The sequence below is a fragment of the Orcinus orca genome, chromosome 1, assembly GCF_937001465.1.
Source record: "Orcinus orca chromosome 1, mOrcOrc1.1, whole genome shotgun sequence".
Lineage (NCBI taxonomy): Eukaryota > Metazoa > Chordata > Mammalia > Artiodactyla > Delphinidae > Orcinus > Orcinus orca.
The window spans coordinates 192728854-192748348 of NC_064559.1; the positions used below are offsets into that span (position 1 = coordinate 192728854).

At 52.8% G+C, this 19495-nt stretch overlaps 1 protein-coding gene across 3 annotated transcripts in view; it reads right to left on the reverse strand.

The window, feature by feature from the left end:
- Positions 1-9364: 9364 nt before the first annotated feature.
- MAN1C1 (mannosidase alpha class 1C member 1) overlaps positions 9365-19495 on the reverse strand; it is a 131770-nt gene continuing 121639 nt past the window's right edge. For 2 of the 3 annotated variants that reach the window (XM_004266670.3, XM_049695624.1), the window contains exons 9-12: positions 15031-15250; positions 12360-12532; positions 11098-11213; positions 9365-10122 (exon numbers count right to left, since the gene is read on the reverse strand). In XM_004266670.3, the coding sequence (XP_004266718.1) occupies positions 10002-10122; positions 11098-11213; positions 12360-12532; positions 15031-15250 (630 nt within the window). In that variant the 3' untranslated portion in view covers positions 9365-10001. The remainder of the gene's footprint in view (positions 10123-11097; positions 11214-12359; positions 12533-15030; positions 15251-19495) is intronic. The other variant, XR_004481678.2, reaches the window with a different exon arrangement.

The following is a 19495-nucleotide window of genomic DNA, read 5'->3' on the forward strand; positions in this document are numbered from 1 at the left end:
CAGAAAACAAAAAACACTGCACTCAAGCAAACTACCTATATATATATATATATATAACTTATATGAGAATTGCTACTCCAGCTTTCTTTTGGTTTCCATTTGCATGAAATACCTTTTTCCATCCCCTTACTTTCAGTCTGTATGTGTCTCTAGGTCTGAAGTGGGTCTCTTGTAGACAGCAAATATATGGGTCTTGTTTTTGTATCCATTCAGCCAATCTGTGTCTTTTGGTGGGAGCATTTAGTCCATTTACATTTAAGGTAATTTTCGATATGTGTGTTCCCATTCCCATTTTCTTAATTGTTTGGGGTTTGTTATTGTAGGTCTTTTCCTTCTTTTGTGTTTCTTGCCTAGAGAAGTTCCTTTAGCAGTTGTTGTAGAGCTGGTTTGGTGGTGCTGAACTCTCTCAGCTTTTGCTTGTCTGTAAAGGTTTTAATTTCTCCATCAAATCTGAATGAGATCCTTGCTGGGTAGAGTAATCTTGGTTGCAGGTTTTTCTCCTTCAACACTTTCAATATGTCCTGCCACTCCCTTCTGGCTTGCAGAGTTTCTGCTGAAAGATCAGCTGTTAACCTTATGGGGATTCCCTTGTGTGTTATTTGTTGTTTTTCCCTTGCTGCTTTTAATATGTTTTCTTTGTATTTAATTTTTGACAGTTTGATTAATATGTGTCTTGGCGTATTTCTCCTTGGATTTATCCTGTATGGGACTCTCTGTGCTTCCTGGACTTGATTAACTATTTCCTTTCCCATATTAGGGAAGTTTTCAACTATAATCTCTTCAAATATTTTCTCAGTCCCTTTCTTTTTCTCTTCTTCTTCTGGAACCCCTATAATTCGAATGTTGGTGCGTTTAATGTTGTCCCAGAGGTCTCTGAGACTGTCCTCAGTTCTTTTCATTCTTTTTTCTTTATTCTGCTCTGCAGTAGTTATTTCCACTATTTTATCTTCCAGGTCACTTATCCGTTCTTCTGCCTCAGTTATTCTGCTATTGATCCCATCTAGAGTACTTTTAATTTCATTTATTGTGTTGTTCATCGTTGCCTGTTTCATCTTTAGTTCTTCTAGGTCCTTGTTAACTGATTCTTGCATTTTGTCCATTCTATTGTCCATTCTATCTCCAAGATTTCGGATCAACCTTACTATCATTATTCTGAATTCTTTTTCCGGTAGACTGCCTATTTCCTCTTCATTTGTTAGGTCTGGTGGGTTTTTATCTTGCTCCTTCATCTGCTGTGTGTTTTTCTGTCTTTTCATTTTGCTTATCTTACTGTGTTTGTGGTCTCCTTTTTTGCAGGCTGAAGGTTCGTAGTTCCTGTTGTTTTTTGTGTCTGTCCCCAGTGGCTAAGGTTGGTTCAGTGGGTTGTGTCGGCTTCCTGGTGGAGGGTACTAGTGCCTGTGTTCTGGTGGATGAGGCTGGATCTTGTCTTTCTGGTGGGCAGGTCCACGTCTGGTGGTGTGTTTTGGGGTGTCTGTAGACTTATTATGATTTTGGGCAGCCTCTCTGCTAATGGGTGGGGTTGTGTTCCTGTCTTGCTAGTTGTTTGGCATAGGATGTCCAGCACTGTAGCTTGCTGGTCGTTGAGTGAAGCTGGGTGCTGGCGTTGAGATGGAGATCTCTCGGAGATTTTTGCTGTTTGATATTATGGAGGCTTCTATTTTTAAAACACAGCTGGGCTTCCTCTAAAGGAGCGGGGGTGGGTGGGGGGTGGGGAGCAGAGTGGAGTGGAAGCTGCAGGAACGAAGGTCAAAGGACAGCTCTGGTGGCTTGAAGTCTCCCAGGCCCGAGATCGGAAGAGTCCAGAGGCTGAGGACGGGCCGCAGGAACACATGGCAGAGGGCACTGGCCTCTCTCTGCGCTCCTGGGGGCACTGGTTCCAGAAGCTTCTGCTTAGGAACCCAAGAATGGTTTTCCACTGAGACAGATGTAAGGGGAAAAAAGAATTCTTAGGCCTCTCCACTCAGAAGTGAGAGGAAACTTTCAAAATGGAAAGTAGGTCATCTCACGCCCCAGCTTCAAACCCTTCTTAGCTTCTTGCTGCTGTTAGGTTAAAATCAAGCTCCGCCCAGTTCTAGAGGCCTGCAGGGTGGAGCCCCGTCTGTCCGACCTCTTCCAGCCGGTAGGACAGCGCCTCCCCCTGGCTTGCTAGCTTCCCGCTCCTCAGACACACTACAACTTCCCACCCCTGAGCCTTTGCACGCGCTGTTCCCTCTGCCTGGGATGCTCTGTCACACGTGTCAGCTCCCCTGACCTCCCCATCTGTGTCCCCACCCCGTTACTCTCACATGTCCCCTGTCTGTGGCCTCCGCCTGCACTCACCTGACAGATATGTTTACATGTCGGTCACTAGCCTGGAAGCCCCGTGGGAAGAGCCACCTTGTCTGTCTTGTTCTCAGCTGCAGTTTTAGCACCTTGCTCATTGCGCAGCAGAGATGGCGAACGGTTATTTGTTGAATTACAAAGCCTGGAGGATTCCAGAACAGTGCCCAGGGCAGCAGCGGTGAGCCCCATAACCCAACCTTAAGAACTTACTGGATAGAGAAATGCAGAGAGAAAAGCGCAGATGGCCTGGTAGGGAATGGACCTGTTACAAATGTGGGGTCTCCTGCACATAGGAGGGGTGGAGAATGTGACCTGGGCAGAGCCCACACTCCAATCAGCACTGGGCCCCAGCAACCAGGAGCAAAGGTACCTGGTCGTTAAAAATATGCAGAATCGTGCCTGGAGAGGGTCCCAGGCAGGTCCTAAGGCCTAGGACTGCCACAGTTGAAATTCTCTAAAGAATTTCAGAAGATGGAAGTATCCCTAATGCCTCCGTCCTTGGGAGGAGGCCAAGCGTGTACAGGGTTTCTCCTCCAGGTTAGAGGAAGTGGCCCTCGATGCTACACCACCTGGCCCCTGGAAGGGCTGAGGCTTTTCTCCACCTGGGGCTCTCTGTCACTGTTCCAGCCCCTGCGTGATGAGGGCATCATGGGTCTGGATTAGCAGGACTCTGGAGCACCACCCTGCAGGGATGACAGCCAGAGGAAGAGGAGTTTGCTTGTAGATTCTAACCTCTGGCTGTCGCTGGGATTCTTCACGTCCTACTGAGTCTGACCCCAGAAAAGCAAGATGCTCCGGAAACTCAGGGTCAGGTTAATTCAACATCGGGGGAGGCGACAGGGCCACCCCCAGGGATGCAGGAACCCCAACATCTGAGAGGGCCTGACATCTAAGGAAAAAAGCTGAGAGCAGAATTTTTATTCTGGTCAAGACTGTGCAGCATAAAACTTGGAGAAGGAGGTGTCTGGACTTCAATTTCCTTGGGTTTCAGTTTCTGTGACAAAGAGATTTCATTGTGAATTTTATTTTATTTATTCTTTTGAGGAGAGAATTAAGTGATCGGAGGGTGTTCCTGTTGTTAAAGAGGGGGCGGTCTTCTTCTTCTTCTTTGGTTTATGGCAGAACCTCTGATAAGCCACACGTGCAGAATTGAGGCAGGAGTGATACGGGCTGGAGACTGACCAGGCATAGGTTTTGCTCTGGGGTGTCGGGTGGCCTTGGAGGTCAGCCAGCATTGGTTCTCCCACCTCTGCCTGAGTGAGAGTCACCAGAGGGCTTATTACAAACAGGCTGCTGGGCGCCCCCAGAGCTGCTGATTCAGTGGGTCTGGGGTGGGGCCTGAGAATGTGCATTTCTAACAAGCTGCCAGGTGCTGCTGGTGCTGCGACCCAGTTCCACACTCTGGGAGCCACGGATCTAATGACTGTCCAGTTGTGAATCATTCTGTGGGCCAGTGCAGAATCCGCACCTCCCCCCCAACCTTCCAGGTCTCAGGGGACTGGCGGTGAGGGGCTCCTGATGGAGCTGGGACTATCTGGGTCATCTCCCCCCCCACACACACACACACCCCCACCGGGAGACAGCCAACCCCTGATGACTGCCAGGTTGGCCAATAAATCCTAAGGCTTAGGAGAGGGAAGTCAAGGGGTGTGTTTGTGTGTGTGTGTATGTGTGTGCATGTGAGTGGGTGTGATTGGGTGTTTGTGCATGTGTATATGTGTGAATGTGTGAGTGGGTGTGTGCATGTGAGGGTGTACATGTGTGCGAGTGTGTGTGTGTGCATGCGAATGCATGCGTACGTATGTGTGTATGTGAGTGTGTGTGTGTGTGTGTGTGTGTGTGTGAGAAACCTTTCCCTCTACTCGGCATGCTCTCATCTTAGCCCCCAGATTGGGGACGTCCCCACGTGGAGGGTGATAAGCAGCTCTGGCCTGTCTCCCCACTCTCTCCGTGGGACGAGAGGTGGACTAATCAAATCAGCTTCCTCCTCCGTAAATAGCTGCCGGCCTTGCCTCCCTTCCAAAGTTGTAGGAAGGATTCAGGGTCTCCATGAAGAGGAAAGATGGAAAGGACCTCAAACACCCTCCAAAGCAGAGACCCCACTCTGCCAGCGTCCTGGGCAAGCTCTCAGCATCTTCTCCAGCCCTCCACCCTCGCCTGAGCATCCTTCACAAGCAGGCTGGCCCCTGGAAGCCCTTGGACAGCCTATAAATCTTCATCCCAATTTCCCTATTTTCCAGATTCAGGGCTAACGGCAATGTGCTTGTTCTATGCGAAAAACAGAAAATGTTCAGATTTATTGCTTTGAGAGTTTGGTCTGTCTCTTGGGCCTGGTTGATGCGGTTTCCTCCAAGTTTCATAACATTTTGTTAAAAAAATAATAATAATTTTTGACAGCAGTGTTTTGCCTCACATTTACGCACGGTTTATAGTTTAAGAAGAGTGTTCACATAATAACAATAACAATCATCACTATATGTATTGAGTTCCTACACTAAGGAAACCACCCTCCCTTTCCACAGATGGAAAAGCAGAGGCTCAGGGAGGTTAAGGGGCTTGCGCAAGGTCACACAGCCCAGAGAAAGGGCAGGGTGGAGCTGAACCCAGGTCCATTCGGTTTTGGCCTGTGTTCCTCCTCTCCTGGCTTGCCATTCTGCCTTTCTTATCTTCAACCTGACCGAATGCACACCAATCTGCAGATAAACAGTGAGTGAGAAAAAACACAAAACAAAGCAAAAACCAGGGGCTTTTGCAGAAAACAGAGGCTGGAATGCATATAAAAATAACCACGTATGTTCAAGGGAATCATCCGGTCCCCAAACAATATGTGTTTTTTTTTTTTTTTTTTTTTTGCGGTACGCGGGCCTCCCACTGCCACGGCCTCTCCCGTTGCGGAGCACAGGCTCCGGACATGCAGGCCCAGCAGCCATGGCTCACGGGCCCAGCCGCTCCGCAGCATGTGGGATCTTCCCATGCCGGGGCACGAACCCGTGCCCCCTGCATTGGCAGGCAGACTCCCAACCACTGCGCCACCAGGGAAGCCCCCAAACAATATCTTTTGTGCTAAGATTCTTTCTGTAACGATGCAGGTGGTGGAGGCTCCAGTGGGGCAGGGAGTCAGCCAGCAGAGGACTGGCTCTCTGAGCTCTAAGGCTGCACTGTCCAAATGGTGGCCGGTAACCACACACGTGGCTATTTAAATTTAATTAAAATGAAATAAAATTAAAAATTTAGTTCTTCAGTTGCATTTGCCACATTTTAAGTGCTCAGTATCCACGTGTGGCCACCCTTTTGGACAGCAGTTCAAATGCTCACCCTTTTGAACATTTCCATCATCACAGAACGTTCTACTGGGCAGCATTGTTCTAAGCCCCCAGTGGGCCTGCTCCTGTCTTATCTTGACTGTCCTGGAGGAGCGGGAACCACTGGCGTAGGCGATAGACACCTGTTCTGAGGTAGGTCCCTCTGTAGCCAAGGTACCGATAGATGCCATCCCAGCACCCAAGCCCTTCTACTTTTTTCTGGAGAAGCTACAACTCCAGGGATGCACTTAAAGGGCAGAAACTAAAGGACTGGCCATTCATTGAGGCCGTGCTACTCAAAGTGTGGTTCAAGGACCGGCAGCAGCAGCATCTCCTGGGAGCTTGTTAGAAACACTCCATGCCAGACCCACTGAATAAGAACCTGCGTTTTAATAAGACCCCCAGGTGATTCAGGTGCACATTCAAGTTTGAGAAGCTCTGACTTAAGAGACAGGCTGAGTGGGATCAAAATATTGTCCCAAATATAGGAAACCAATCAGATATTTTTAGATACAAAAAATAGCATCTGCAACCTGTCCCCCCAGTAGTGTGTGATTAAGCATGAGTCAGAGGGCTGAGCATCTCTGTGCCACGTGATCAGTCAGCATGCTTCCAAGGCTAGCTCCCTATGGAGGAGCTGGGCCGTTCCCTACAGCTAGCACCTGCTTAAACCATGATGGGGTCACCTCTCCAAAGTAAAGAGAACAGAACTAAGACTCACATCCTGGGTCTCAGGGATGCTGCCTTTAAAAACAGATTTTCTATTTTTGCCTTTCTTACCAACGCGTTTGGCTTTTGAACTTTGCAAATTGCCAAAGACACAATGCAGTGTATAAAGCCAGTCTGAACAAACACACAGTCCTTTAAAGGGAGGCGTCTTGCAAAGGGCTGTGTCCCCCCCCTTCCCAGGGACGTGATGCCCCGCAGGCCCCAGTGCCTAAAGCCAGGTGCTAGTGAAGCTTTCTGGGAAGGAACCAGCATCAAGCCCATCCATGAAGAAAACAGGTGAAAAAGGTGGTTCCATCTGCAGCAAAGGCAAAGACGAGGCTTAAAGTGAGACCGGCAGCACGCTGGCCTCCCCACCCCACCCCACCCCGGCTGGGGATGGAGGGGTCTGCTCTGGGAATGGTTCCTGAGCCTCCTTCACTGAGGATGACTCATCCCTTAATTCCTCTCTCCTCTCAGTCTGCCTTGGGTCTTACTTATTTTTATCCCCGGAATGGAGTTAAGTTGCCCAAAGGATGGTATTTCGCCACCTGCAAGGGCTTTCCTGGAGGATGAATTTTAAAATATTCATTTTTACAGCTTGCTCCCAGCGATAACGCAGAAGACAAGAATGCTGTGGGGAGGAGCGGGGACAGCGACACAGGCCCAGCGGGGAAGCCTGGGGTCTTGGGGAACTGCTAAGTGGCTCTGCCCTGGAGAGACATTCCAGGGACTGACTCCAAGGAGTTGGACCGGGGAAAATGGAACGGGTCCAGTATGCCTTCATAACTCTCTTATAATGCTGAAAAAAATTAAAGTCACGCCTGCGAACAGTCCTGCTGTTTTTGCTCTGCCAGCAGGCAGGTCTGTTATTTTGGTAGCAAGCCTCATTTTTTTCTCCAGGGAACAGCCTTTTGCCCATTACATGGGGTCTCGGTGGGCCTGTCAGTCAAGACGCCTCGCCCTCCCTTTGGCTGGAGGCACGTGACCCAGGCCAGACCATTTGGAAGCTCAGGTCCTTGAAAAGAGACACAGTAGCATCTGGAGCGAACATCTGGATTCACCCGTCCTGGTGGTGGTGCTTGGGGAGGCTGCCTCCTGGTTCTTGCAAACTGGATCCATGGCCAAATCAAATCCTCTTCCTCGTCCTTCCTTGTTTGTTTTTTTTGTTTGTTTGTTTTCTTTTTGGTTTTTTTTTGTGGTACGTGGGCCTCTCACTGTTGTGGCCTCTCCCGTTGCAGAGCACAGGCTCCGGACGCACAGGCTCAGCGGCCATGGCTCACGGGCCCAGCCGCTTCGCGGCATGTGGGATCCTCCCGGACCGGGGCACGAACCCGTGTCCCCTGCATCGGCAGGCGGACTCTCAACCACTGTGCCACCAGGGAAGCCCTGCCTAGTCCTTCTTGATGTCTGGCTGTTCACTCTCCTGAGATTCCATGAGCCACTCCAAGGCATTTTAATTCTTTTTTTTTGCTTAAGTTAGAGTTGGTTTCTATTGTTTGTAGCTAAAAATCTAAACTGACACAAACCCAAATGCCCAACAATTGGGGCTCAGATCCAGAAAGTGTGATACAGCCCATGATGGAACACTACCCACCAGGTACAGCAATGAGATAAATGTATGTTGACGTGGAAAGATGTTCATAATATAGCATTTGGTGCAGAGCAGATTATAACAAAACAGGATGCCACAGTTGACACCATGTTTGCAGAATATACTCTGTCCCTTCATAGAGAAATATCTAGAAGAAAATGTAACAGTATTTATTCTGGAGGGTAGGAAGGTGAATGATTTTTCTTTCAGCTTGTCATAAAGATAAGCTTTCTAACCTTTCTATAATATCTGTGTAATCAATTTTGTGTTTTGCTTTTTAAAAAATGGGCCCTAGCAGGTCACTGGAGCCATACTATCTTGGTGCCTGTCAAGAGTGAAGTGATTTTCTGGGTTCAGGCAGCAACTTATTTACCAAATGCGCGGGATCCTGCTATAGCCACAGCTTCCCTGTAGCTCTAACTACTGCTTAAGAACATGCCGGAAGCATCTGAGTCTCCAGAACAAGGAAGCAGCACTTCCCACAGCTCCAGGGCACCAGCGGCATCCCACTTAGGAGAACCTTGTGAGGTGGAGGGTCTGCTCTCTGCCTGATGGAAAAGAGCGGCTCAGGGAGACAGGTGACCTGCCCAGGTTCCCACAGTGAGGGTTTAAAGCCAGGTCACCTGGCCCAGGGCCCCAACACCCCAGGGGCTACTCAAGTTCACTAACAGCCAACATGAAGTGGCTGAGCCTGGGGAAGGACTCGGTATTGTCCTGTGAAGTCAGCTGTGTGGACACGCTGCAGAGGGGTGAGGGTGAGGGAGGGGAAGCTCTCTCCTCAGTGTTGGGGCCTGACCTCCTTGCCCTGCAGAACGGCCTCCTCCCAGGGGTGACGGTCAGGAGGAGAGTGGATCTGTGGGATAGGCTTACCTTCCAGCTCTCAGCTTGAAGGTCATCTGCTCAGAGAGGCTCTCCTTGACCCTCGAAGGCAGGTCCAGACATTAGTGCCTCAGCCTGCTTGTCTCCTTTGGAGCACTTCACGTAACTTGCAGTCATTCTCCTTCATGGTCTGTGTGTCCCTGCTTGGCTGTATGCTCCCTGAGGGCAGGGCTTATGACTGTCCCACTCACAGCTGTGTCCCCACGTCTGGTCCCCTGCAGGCACTCACCAAGTATCTGCTGAATGATGGGATAGATGAACCCTGGACTGGGGTGGTGAGCAAACCCTAGGGGTTTCACCTCTGCCTTTACTGGCTGTGGGACCTCAGGCAAGTTGCTGCTCCTCTCTGGGCCTCTTCCAAGCCTTGATGTAAGTATAAATAACCAACTTCATTTAAAGGGTTGCCCTCACCCTTCCTGAATATATTAGGACCAGTTCAAGGGAAGGTAATAGAAGTTGGCATCTTTATACCTTAAATCAACTGCTGGTTGATTATTCTTTCTGATGATAGCATTGCAATGGTCTCCCCAGGAGTCACTGATGTGCGATGAACCCAATTGTATTTCTTATTCAATAAACTCCTTTATTGTAACTTTACAGATTTTTCCATTACAATACTGAAAACAGCACTAGTGATTCGTAACACTTAGGCCCAAATCAAAGGGAAACCCCTCCTCAAATTATAAGGAAAATGACACATAATTGGACATAGAGTAAACGTTGGGCAAAAGGAATTCAAACTATAGAAAATGGGGTCAAGATTTTATGTGTGCAAACACTTTAAGGTTTAGTTTATTGGAGGACACCATTTTTGAAAGCACATGATTTTGAAAACTATATTTAAAATCTGTGAGAAAACACAACTGTAGAGAAAAGGCAAAATCAAGCAAAAACCAAAAACCCTCCAAAACGAAAGGACGTGAATCAAATACACGAGGCTGCATTGCAAACCTCCGGTGCTTTGGCCCTGGAGTGGCAAGTGAGCAGGTTTCATAGACATTCTCTGTGGAAAGGAATGTCTGGGCCTGGTGTGACATCGCTGTGTCTCCGAGTCCTGTCTCCTCACAGAGGAAAAGAAGTTGCTCGTCCAACACATCTGCCGGGTCCGCCAGGCAGGGGCCCACATCTCCAATCCGTCTGAGAACAGCCCCAGATCCCGTAAAGGTGGTCCTGGAGCACAAGGCGACGGGTGGTGGGAGTCAGGCCCCGCCCCTGCCAGAGCTGTCCGGGTGGCTCACGGGGAGCGGGTGGGCCTCCGTGTTGAACACCCAGTCTTCCAGCGAGAGCATGTCATCTTCAGAGAACAGAAGATAGAGATACCTGTGCCCCGGCAGGGAGGGGAGCAAGACACAGCCTGTCAGCGCTCTGGGGAAGGGGGCACCCACTGGGAAGGAATCTCAGGGGCCTCTGTGACTGGCCTGTGCCCAAGGGCGCAGGGAGGTCGGAGACCCCAAATCTGCCCGGAGGGCTCGTCGCCAGGAAGGAGCTGTGGACGTCGAGGGGAGCACTGAGCTTTAGGTCAGACAGAGCCGGTTCATCCTGGCGCTGCCCCAGCCCCCGCTCTGTACCTCTGCCCCAACCAGCTTCCCTCAGGTGCTTTCCCCACCTGGCCCTCTGAGGACCCTGTGTGGCCTAGAGTCTCTCTTTTTTTTTTGCAGGGAGGCCTGAGGGCTACCCCAGGACTTGGCCTGCTTCCTTATGTACCAGGAGACTCGACACTCAAGCAGATGTCCGGGCGCTAAAATGCACAGGGAGTCGTGACTCCAGAACTGCAGGTTTCCAAGCCATGGGGGATTTTAATGGAAGGAACAGACCATCCAATCCATCCTAAAGAGCTAAAGCACAAGGGGACTGCTTTAGGGAACAGCGCGGAAACGAGGAGGCCAACGTTCCCCCCAGGAAAGGAGGGGAACAGCGCAGCAGCACAACTGCAGCAGTGACCGGGCTTGACACCATCATGGCTATTACTCTGCCCATTTTACAGAAGGGCACAGTTTCAGAGAACTTAAGTAACTTGAGGAGACAGGTTAAAGAAGTTGACTTCTCACATAGCTAATGCTTAGGGGGGTGGAGTCCAGCCCGGCCTCACTCTGCGTGGAGAAACTGGCCTGGCCCAAGCCCGCCCCTGGGTCCCAAGCCTCCGTCCCTCTTGGGCCCCCCTCCTGGGACAGCAGAACTTGACTGATGGTGAAGGAAGGGACTGCTGCCCCCTGCCCCTCCCCTCTGCCCCTCCCCCTTCCCTAAGAAAAGCCCGCGTTGCCCTCTGGGAAGAATGCCAGCCGACCCCCAACTCACTTTAGTGTCTCCGCCAGAAAGAAAGTCTGCTGCTTGTTGTCGTGGTCGGGAACCTTACTGTACACGTCTTGGATCCCAGAGAACCCGGCTTCCGTCCGACAGTATTTCTCCAAGGCCTGAAGGAAAGGAAGGCAGCCATGGTGTGGGGAGAGGAGAGGCGCCCCCCCCAAGATTCACGCCTGCCCAGCTCTCGAACAGGCAGGCCCTCCCACCCCTTGGCTGGGGACCCCAGCGTTGGTGGGGGCAGCAGGCCGAATTCCTGCCGTCACCACGCTCCCTGGGCCCACGCGGAGAACTTAGTCCCTGCCCGGCCTGAGCGCTTCACCTGGTGTGAACTTAGAGGAAGCGTCTCTGCCTCTCAGGGAACTAGACTGACCTGACAGACTCGCCCACAGTGGTGGACAGAGGTCAGGGAAGGGGCTGGTGATGTTTGCGGGCTGGGATTTGGGGACTGGACTTGGCACGCCCCAGGGATTCCCTGTAGAGATGTAGTCCCTGGGCCAGAGGCTGTGCCTGCCTTTTGTACAGAAATGCAAGTTGTACCCACTGAGGGTCTGTGGGTGGGGCCCAGGAGCACAAAACACTTGGCTTTCAAAGGTCAAGAACCAGGGTCTTCAGGAAAGCAGAGGGATTCTGGCCAATGAAGCATGTCAGGGAGCCTGAGCAGGGCCCACGCCCCAGCTGAGCACGTGCTCTGGGAGTATGGCTCTCCCCACCAAGTCTGTGCCTCCGAGAGCAGTGGGCCCGGGGGAGAACAGCAGAGAAAGCTTGGCATCCATCCAAGAACCTTCTGGAATCCCCACCCCTGCCTTTGATACCTGCCCCAAAGAAGGAAGGGGATTGGGGGAGCAGAGCCCAGAGAGGGGGCTGCCCAGGGCTGGGCTAGCTTCGGGGAGAGGAGGGAGGTGAGCTGGCAGCCCGTTCCCGTTTGAGAGGAGAAATCTAAAGTCACCTGTCCAGGCCTCAGCGTCGGAGAGCAGTGACCACGCGTGTGCTGGGCCACCTCTGACTGATGCCCTGCATTCGCCCCTCTCGGTTTGCTGACATTATTGGGCACTCAGAACACTCTTCACGAGTTCCTGGCCTGCTCCTGGCCGGCTGGGGACTCTTGGCTCTGCAGCCAAACCTTGACCCTTTGCACTCTCAACTTTAGCCAGATGCCAGCCTGGCTTGCCCTTCCTCTTGGGTTTAGACCCTGACTGTGAATTCTCAAGGGCACCTGCCACCGGTTCACCACCCTCCCCCTGCGCCCCGCCACTCACCGTCACCACTTCCCAGCCCCACTCCCTGTAGATGGGGTCGTGGGTCTGCCGCCACAGGTACATGTAACTCTCCACCACCTCGGGCCGCAGGATGTAGTAGCTCTCGCTCGTCTGCGTGGCCACGGCCTCTCTGCCTGAGTTAAACCAGAAGGCTTCGGGCCCCAGTTTGGTATCTGCAGGAATGACCAACCAGGGGGCCTGGGTCAGACCTCCCACCTCCTGCTCTTCAGGATCCCAGTGCCCCAGGAGAGACGGAAGTGGCGTGGTAGCCCTGGCCGGGGCCGGCTGGTGATGGGCTGGCGTGGGCTGGCCAAAGCAACGCCCTTAGGCCTCGAAACGTCTGCAGTTTAGACCCTGAGAATCCAAATGAACTTCCCAGCAGTCCGGGGAGACAAAAGTTTGGGTGAGACATTAGCCCTGCAGGGTGTTAACCAGTGCTCGGCCAAGAAGGGGCTGGAGTTTTAAGCACATTTGGGGAACAGTGGGTTAAACAGAGTGAGAGCCTCCTGTCTACAGGACTTACCAGACCCTTTAATTTGCTAATATTGCAATGATGCTTCTCCACAGACCCCCTTTCTCTGGGAACTGCTTTTGACACGTCCCAGAACCAGCCTTCCAGGGCTGACAGTTTGGGAGACTGCTGAGGTGGAGGTGAGGGACGATTCGCCCAGAAGGCACGTATTCAGGCAGAGGGAGCTGAATAAAGAAGGCCTGACGAGGTCTGGGTTTCGTTGTCATTGTTTGGTTTCGGTCAGTTTGCTGCTGTTCCTGTTTTCTGGATGACCACCATTATAGCCACCACTGCCGCCACCATTTAGGAGTTCAAGGGCTGTGCTGGGTGCTTTACACACATTTATTGCAATCCTTAAAAAATGTTGTTTTGGTAAGGCAGATACTTTTACCTGCCTCTCGCGCATGTGGAAACTGAGGATCAGAGAGGCTATGTAATTTGTCCAAGGTAACACAGCAAGTTGTGGCCGAGCTGGGATGTGACCCTGGATCTGTCTGATGCCCTTTCCCCAGGCTGTCCTCTCTCTCTTTCTCCCCTGGGTCTGACTCTTTAGGTCCAAAATTTAGGGTATGTGGGTCAGATCATCCTCCCTTTAATGCCTGCATATCCTGTCAGGTCAGCGGAGGGCCCAGCTCTGGTCCTAATGTGGGCCCCCACCTCCCATTAGGGCTCAGGACCCCAAGAGGCCCTGGGCTGCTTTTTCTCAGAGACATATTGGAGCTTTGCAGGACATCCTACTCATTCATGGAGGGCTTCATGGAAGAGGAATTAGGCAGATCCTGGCTCCTCTGATCCTCTCAGATGGCACAGCTGCTCTTGGCCATCAGAACACAGCCGTTTCGCCAAGCTGCTAATGGGGTGAGGGCAAGAGCGATTGCTGCAGCCGTCCATGGACGAGCCGGGCTGGTTGTAACAACATGCTTTACTAAGCGGCTGCCTTTTATGGTCTGGGCTGATTGTCCCCGACAAATAGCAAGCTTTTTATTATTCCTGAGATTTCCTATTTGTTTGTGGTGCTGGCAGAGCTCTTTGAAGGGAATTGAAGACCGGTTTTAAGGACCCACTGCGAATTGCTGGCTTCCTGAAAACAGCTCCAGGAGCTCTGGATTCCACTGGCGCGCTCACAGACACGTTTTCGGTGGACTGCTAACAAACGCCTCCCATGCTGCTGGCTGAAGGCGTGGGCCAAGCACTTCCTGTGGGGCCCAGGAGACCTGTGTTATTGTTCCCATTGAACAGATGAGAAAACAGAGGCCACCAGCTGCTGAGCGGCAGAGCGGCATTTGAGCCAGGATCTTTTACTGCAGATCTTAGGTCCTCTCCTCCAACCAAGGCTGGGTTTACAACTCAGAGCGGTGGGCCCCTTCTGGGGTCAGGGGGGCCCGGGGCTTTTTCTGAGGGGTGTTGTTTAGAAAGGCAGCACACAAGATGGGGCTGGGCATCAGGAGACCTGGGTTCTGGCCCCGGCTTAGCTACTCATACACGGTGTGGCTTTGGCTAAGCCAGGTCCCCGCTCTGGGCTGACTCAGTTTCCCCGCGTGTAACATGAGGAGCTGGGTTCACATTCTCTCATGTGGCTTCTGAGTCTAGTGTTTGACAGTGCTGCGGTGAGTGCTGGCGGGGATGGCGCAGAAGCGCTCAAGCTTTCCGGGGGTCTTGGATCAGAGGGTGATTATGGGGTGGTGCCAGGAGGTGGTGAGACCCTCTGAATGGGAGCGTTCCAGGGAGGAAAGGCAGAGATACGTTTAGGGGTAGGGGCTCAGGGAGAAGGAATTTGCTAAAGGCTCAGGAAGCCAATGTTTCTGCCTCAGGGGCTGGAGGACCCTCTGCTCTGAGCCCCTCACATGGGAGCTTGGCCGGGTCATCTCTGAGCCTCAGTTTCCTCATCTGTGTTGTGAGGGTCAGCGATGATGTATGTCCAGTGCTGAATGACACCCGGCACACACAAAGTGCTAACACAGCACCGTGTTCCCTCTAACTGAGGGCACAGTCTCTGTGTGTGTATAGCGCACCCCTCATTCAAATTCCGGGTGACCTCCAAGGTGAGGCTTCCCTAAGTCCGTGTGTTCCCTTCACTCACTGCCACTCTCCTGGTCTTTCCAGTTCTTCCTGGTGTCTAGCCTCAGTCTTTCCTGCTGCCCCTTCCCCTTGCAGGGTTACCTGAGCGGGCGTACGATTCGTGGCACGTCTTGGTGATCTGGGCTGCGAGCTCTCGGTAGTGGGCCCTCTTTTCTTCCTTGGCATCCTCAGCGCCGAGGGCGATCATGCCCCCGGAGAAACAGGCCAGGTGCCCCATCTTGTGGTCCAGAATCCCCCCTCGCCACTCAGCAATGTAGGTCAGCCCCCCGGGAGAGACATTCAGCAAGTGGGTCTCTATCGCCTGGGAGCAAGGTGGGAATTGGGCGGGGAGGAAGGGCGTGGGAGGGTACAGAGAAGGGAAGGGAGAGGACGGAAAGTGAACATTTTGGAGACGGCAGCAAGCGCAGCTCTGTCGAGCCCTCCATCCCAGACAAAGGAGGCCTGCCGGCCTTGGCTGGGGGCGGTCCCTGATGGGGCTGGTGGGAGGTTCTGCCACTCACCCAGCTGAGGCCTGGTGCTTGCTGGGGGGCTGGGACACAAGGCAGCTCCCCAGGGCCAGTCTCTTACACAGACTTTTAAAACTTCTACATTCAAAAAATTTTTGGAAAAAATATCTTTAAAAATTATTATCCATCCCCATTATATCCTCTGTTAGGGAATCTTAACCCGAAGCCCAGTTGGCCTGTGGATGGGCTGGAAGGGGTCCAGAGTGCCCCTAGAATTGTAGGTGACACTTCAGGGCATTGTCATGGGAAGAGGGTCAGTAATATTTGATCAGATTCTCAAAAAGGACCATAGACAGTAACAGCTGTCCTCTACAGGCCCTTACCACAGGCTTCCTCATTCAATGTTCACAAAAAGCCAGGCACATGGGCTGTACTGCCCTCCCTAGACACAGGGGTTGAGTGGCGTGTCCCACGTCACCCACCACACCACGGTCAGGACAAGGACCCCCAGATGCCCAAGCCCGGCTCCTTCCATTACCCAATGGCTGCTCCTTTTGGTGGCAAGGGGCTTTCAGAGCCCTCCCTTGGTCCCCCAAGAGGTGATGCTGTGGGAAAGACTCCCAGGATGTTGGGGGGTGTAGGTGTCAGGCCATCGCGCCCCTGACTGCCTGCCGTTAGCCCCTTGGGAGCCGTGGAGACTGAGGTGATGGCGGCAGCCACCCACACAGCTGCAAGGCTGGACTCCATGGGTCCTAATCCAGGGCGGAGCCTCTGGGGCCCTGGCCAGGCCTCTGCCTCCACTCTTGCCCTCCCGTCTATCCTCTGGGGTGGGCGGGCGGTGGGGCGCACTCTGTACGTACTGGTCCTGACTGCGTCTTGGGCCTGTTTAATGCCCTCCCATGGTTTCCAAGTGCCCTCAGACGAAAGTCCAGCAGGGCCTCCGAGACTCCCTGATGTACACCCTGAGGTTTAACCTGATGCCACGGACATGGCTCCCGGGTGTAGACTCTGGTTCAAACCCCGCCTCCACCAGTTCCGAGCTGTGTGACATTGCGCAGGTTCTATGTTCTCTCTGTGCCTCAATTTCCTCACGTATAATATGGGGATGAGAGCATGAACCACTTCACAGGGCTGTGAGGATTCAGCGGGATGTGTCTGCAGAGCTTAGCGTATATTTCTTCGCACAGAGAGGCTCAATAAGTGCTGGCTATTATGATTCCTCTCCAGTCGGCCCCCGCCCCCGTCCCCGCTCCAGCCACGCCGCAGGCCTCGTTTCATTCCTGTGCCCCCTCCCCCAGTGAACATTTCGTGAGCGCCTCTTGGTGCCAGCACTGTGCTCCGTGCAGGGAACACAGCCCTGAAGATGGGTCTGGACCTGGACTCAGGGAGCTCACCCGTGGGCACAGAGACGTCCCAACAAAAGCAAATACACCCGAGAATCCCAATTTGTGATCAACATTCTGAATGAAACAAATTAAGGGGACGAGGCAGAAAAAAGCTCGGGGAGGAGGTCCTACTTTGCGGAGTGAGGCCAGAGAAGGTCTCTGCGCTGGTGACCTCCACAAAGACCTTTTCTTCCTGCCTCGGGGCTTTGCGGCAACTACTGCTTCTCCCCCAAGATCCCATCCCAGCTCTGCTACCTCTAGCTCTGCGTCTGAGCCCCTCCAGGATGCCTCTTCCTTGGTCTAAACCATTGTGGCCCCATTACGCTGCTACCCTGTTATCTTTCTACGAGGTGTCGTTCCCACCTGTGTGCGCCTATGTGTATATATTTCTGTGGAACGTCTGCCTTTGTCCCAGGACTCTGAGTGCCAGGTGACGGCAGAAGCCACCACTACCATCCTCCAGCCAGTGCCTGGCATGTGGGAGGTGCTCAAACAACATTCGTTCCTCGATCTGTCTTGTCCTTTGCCCTCTGCTGTAAGGCCCAGGCCGGTGGGCTACCTGCAGGATCCTCACTGAGCAGCAGATGGGGAAGCTCTGATGAAGCGGCTGGCGCGCCAAGGCATCTGCTCCCTGTGGGGAGGAGCACGGAGGCAGCCTGGAGGGCTGCCGCGTCCGGGCCGGGCCCTGGCTCCTGGGCAGAGCTGGGTCCACGGTAGCTGCTCTGCGTCGCTAAGGGTGCTGGTGCGGGAGGGGTGGCAGGGCTAGTCCCGGGCACAGAAACCTGGTTCAGTTATCACTGCCAGCACTGGGGAGAGGACACAGACATCCCGGGAGATCCCAGGAAGCTTCACACTGTAGCTGGAAACCTGTACCTTCAAGACTGTCTCCCACTGGTTATTTCTATTTGGGGTTAACCCCAGGCTAAGTAGTTGTGGTAAAGAGGAAATGATAGGCCAGTCTCTCTTTGAGGATATAATTTAGACAAGCAAACGCAAAGGTAAAAAACAAAAGCCCCAAGCCTTTCTAAAACCCTTAGCAAAACACAAGATAGCACGGTCGGGCAACCGACTGGTAAAAAGGCTAAAATCATAGCAAGAGACATAGTAGAGAGCTGAGTTTGAATCCCAGCTCTGCAATTTGAGAGTTGGGTGACTTTGGGCAAGTTACTTCCCTTTGCTGAAGACTCCCTTTCCTCAACTGTAAAACGGGAATAATAATTCCTGGGATGGTTATGAAGCTACTCAAAGACGCTGGCTAAGCGCCTGGCACTGACGGTTCCTTCCTCTACCTCCTGGAGGGCACCCCATCTGCGCACTTCTGAGAGGGCCTTCGGGCCAGCCAGGCTCCCCAGCAATTCGCCAGCTGGTGAGCAGAGGCAGGGGCCCTGGATCCAGAGTCAGCGAGACCCGTGTTTGCGTCCTGGCTCTGCCGTGTTGCTGGGTGACCCTGGGCCTTTCGGAGCCTCAGTTTCATCATCTGCGAGAAGGGGCTAAGGCCAGGCACCCAGCGCACCTGCCTGGAGGAGGCCGCAGGGACAGAAGCTCCCTGTTCTTCTTGCTGCCCCTCCTCCGTGACCCCGGGGTGTGCCCAGCTGATCTGTCTGAAGCCCTCACACCCACCCTAGCTGGACACTGGTCTAACCCACATACTGGAGCCCCCAGGGCAGCTTTCAAGGCTATTGCCTGGGCCCCAGCCCAGAGGTTCTGATGTCACCTTGTTGGGGTGCAGCCTGGGCATTGGGGTTTTACAGCTCCCCAGGTGGTTTTTAACATGCCAACAAGGCTGACAACCACCAGAACATTCTTCAAAGCCCCAAACTCGCCAGAGGCCCAGCCTTTACCCAGGGTCAGAGACACTTCAGGCTTTTCACTGGGGAGATAAAATGTGGGAGCAAAGCTGAGTTCTAGCCTGTTCAATCGAGTACTTCTATAAAACTCCCCGTTTGCTTAAATAATTTATGGCCATTTCTTCCCTTGAAGCCTCAGCTACAGTGTTCCCTGAGGGCTAGGAACTGGGCTGCTCGTGAACTTTATGTTTACTCTGCAAGGAAGGCAGCAAGGGCAGAAAGGGCCTCTCCAGGCAGCACACCTGGCCACCGCTGAACCTGACCGCTAAGTCTTGACAGGAGCCGCAGGCTGCAGTGGAAGCTCAGCTCAGAAGCCTGGAGTGGACGGGGCTGAGCCAGATTGAGCTGGGGCTGGAATCCTGGGACCTGCTTCGTGACTCAGGTCTTGGTGCCAGGGAGCTGGGCAGGGAAAACTCATTACTGAGCCCACAGTTTAAAGGACCCACGGCTCTGGAGGCCTGTTCCAATGTGCCTCCTTTAAGGACTACCATTTCTGGCCGGATTCATGTGATCAGAGCGTAGCTAGATATCATTCATCCATCCAGTCTGCTGCCCACACCCATCCATCCACCCATATCTACCTATCCACCCATATCCACCTACCCACCCATCCTCCCACCCACCCATCCATCCATTCAATCATCCACGTGTTCACCTACCCACTCATCCTTCCTTCCCCTCTCCCTCCCTCCCTCCCTTCCTTCCTGCCTTCCCCTCATCCATTTATTTGTTCACAAAATAGTGACTGTATGCCTCCCAGGTACCAAGCACTGTTTCGGGAGTGACGTATACAGTGAAGGAGTAGACAAAATCCTTGCTCTAGACAGCTCAGGAAGATAGACAATAAACAAGTAAACAGATACACACA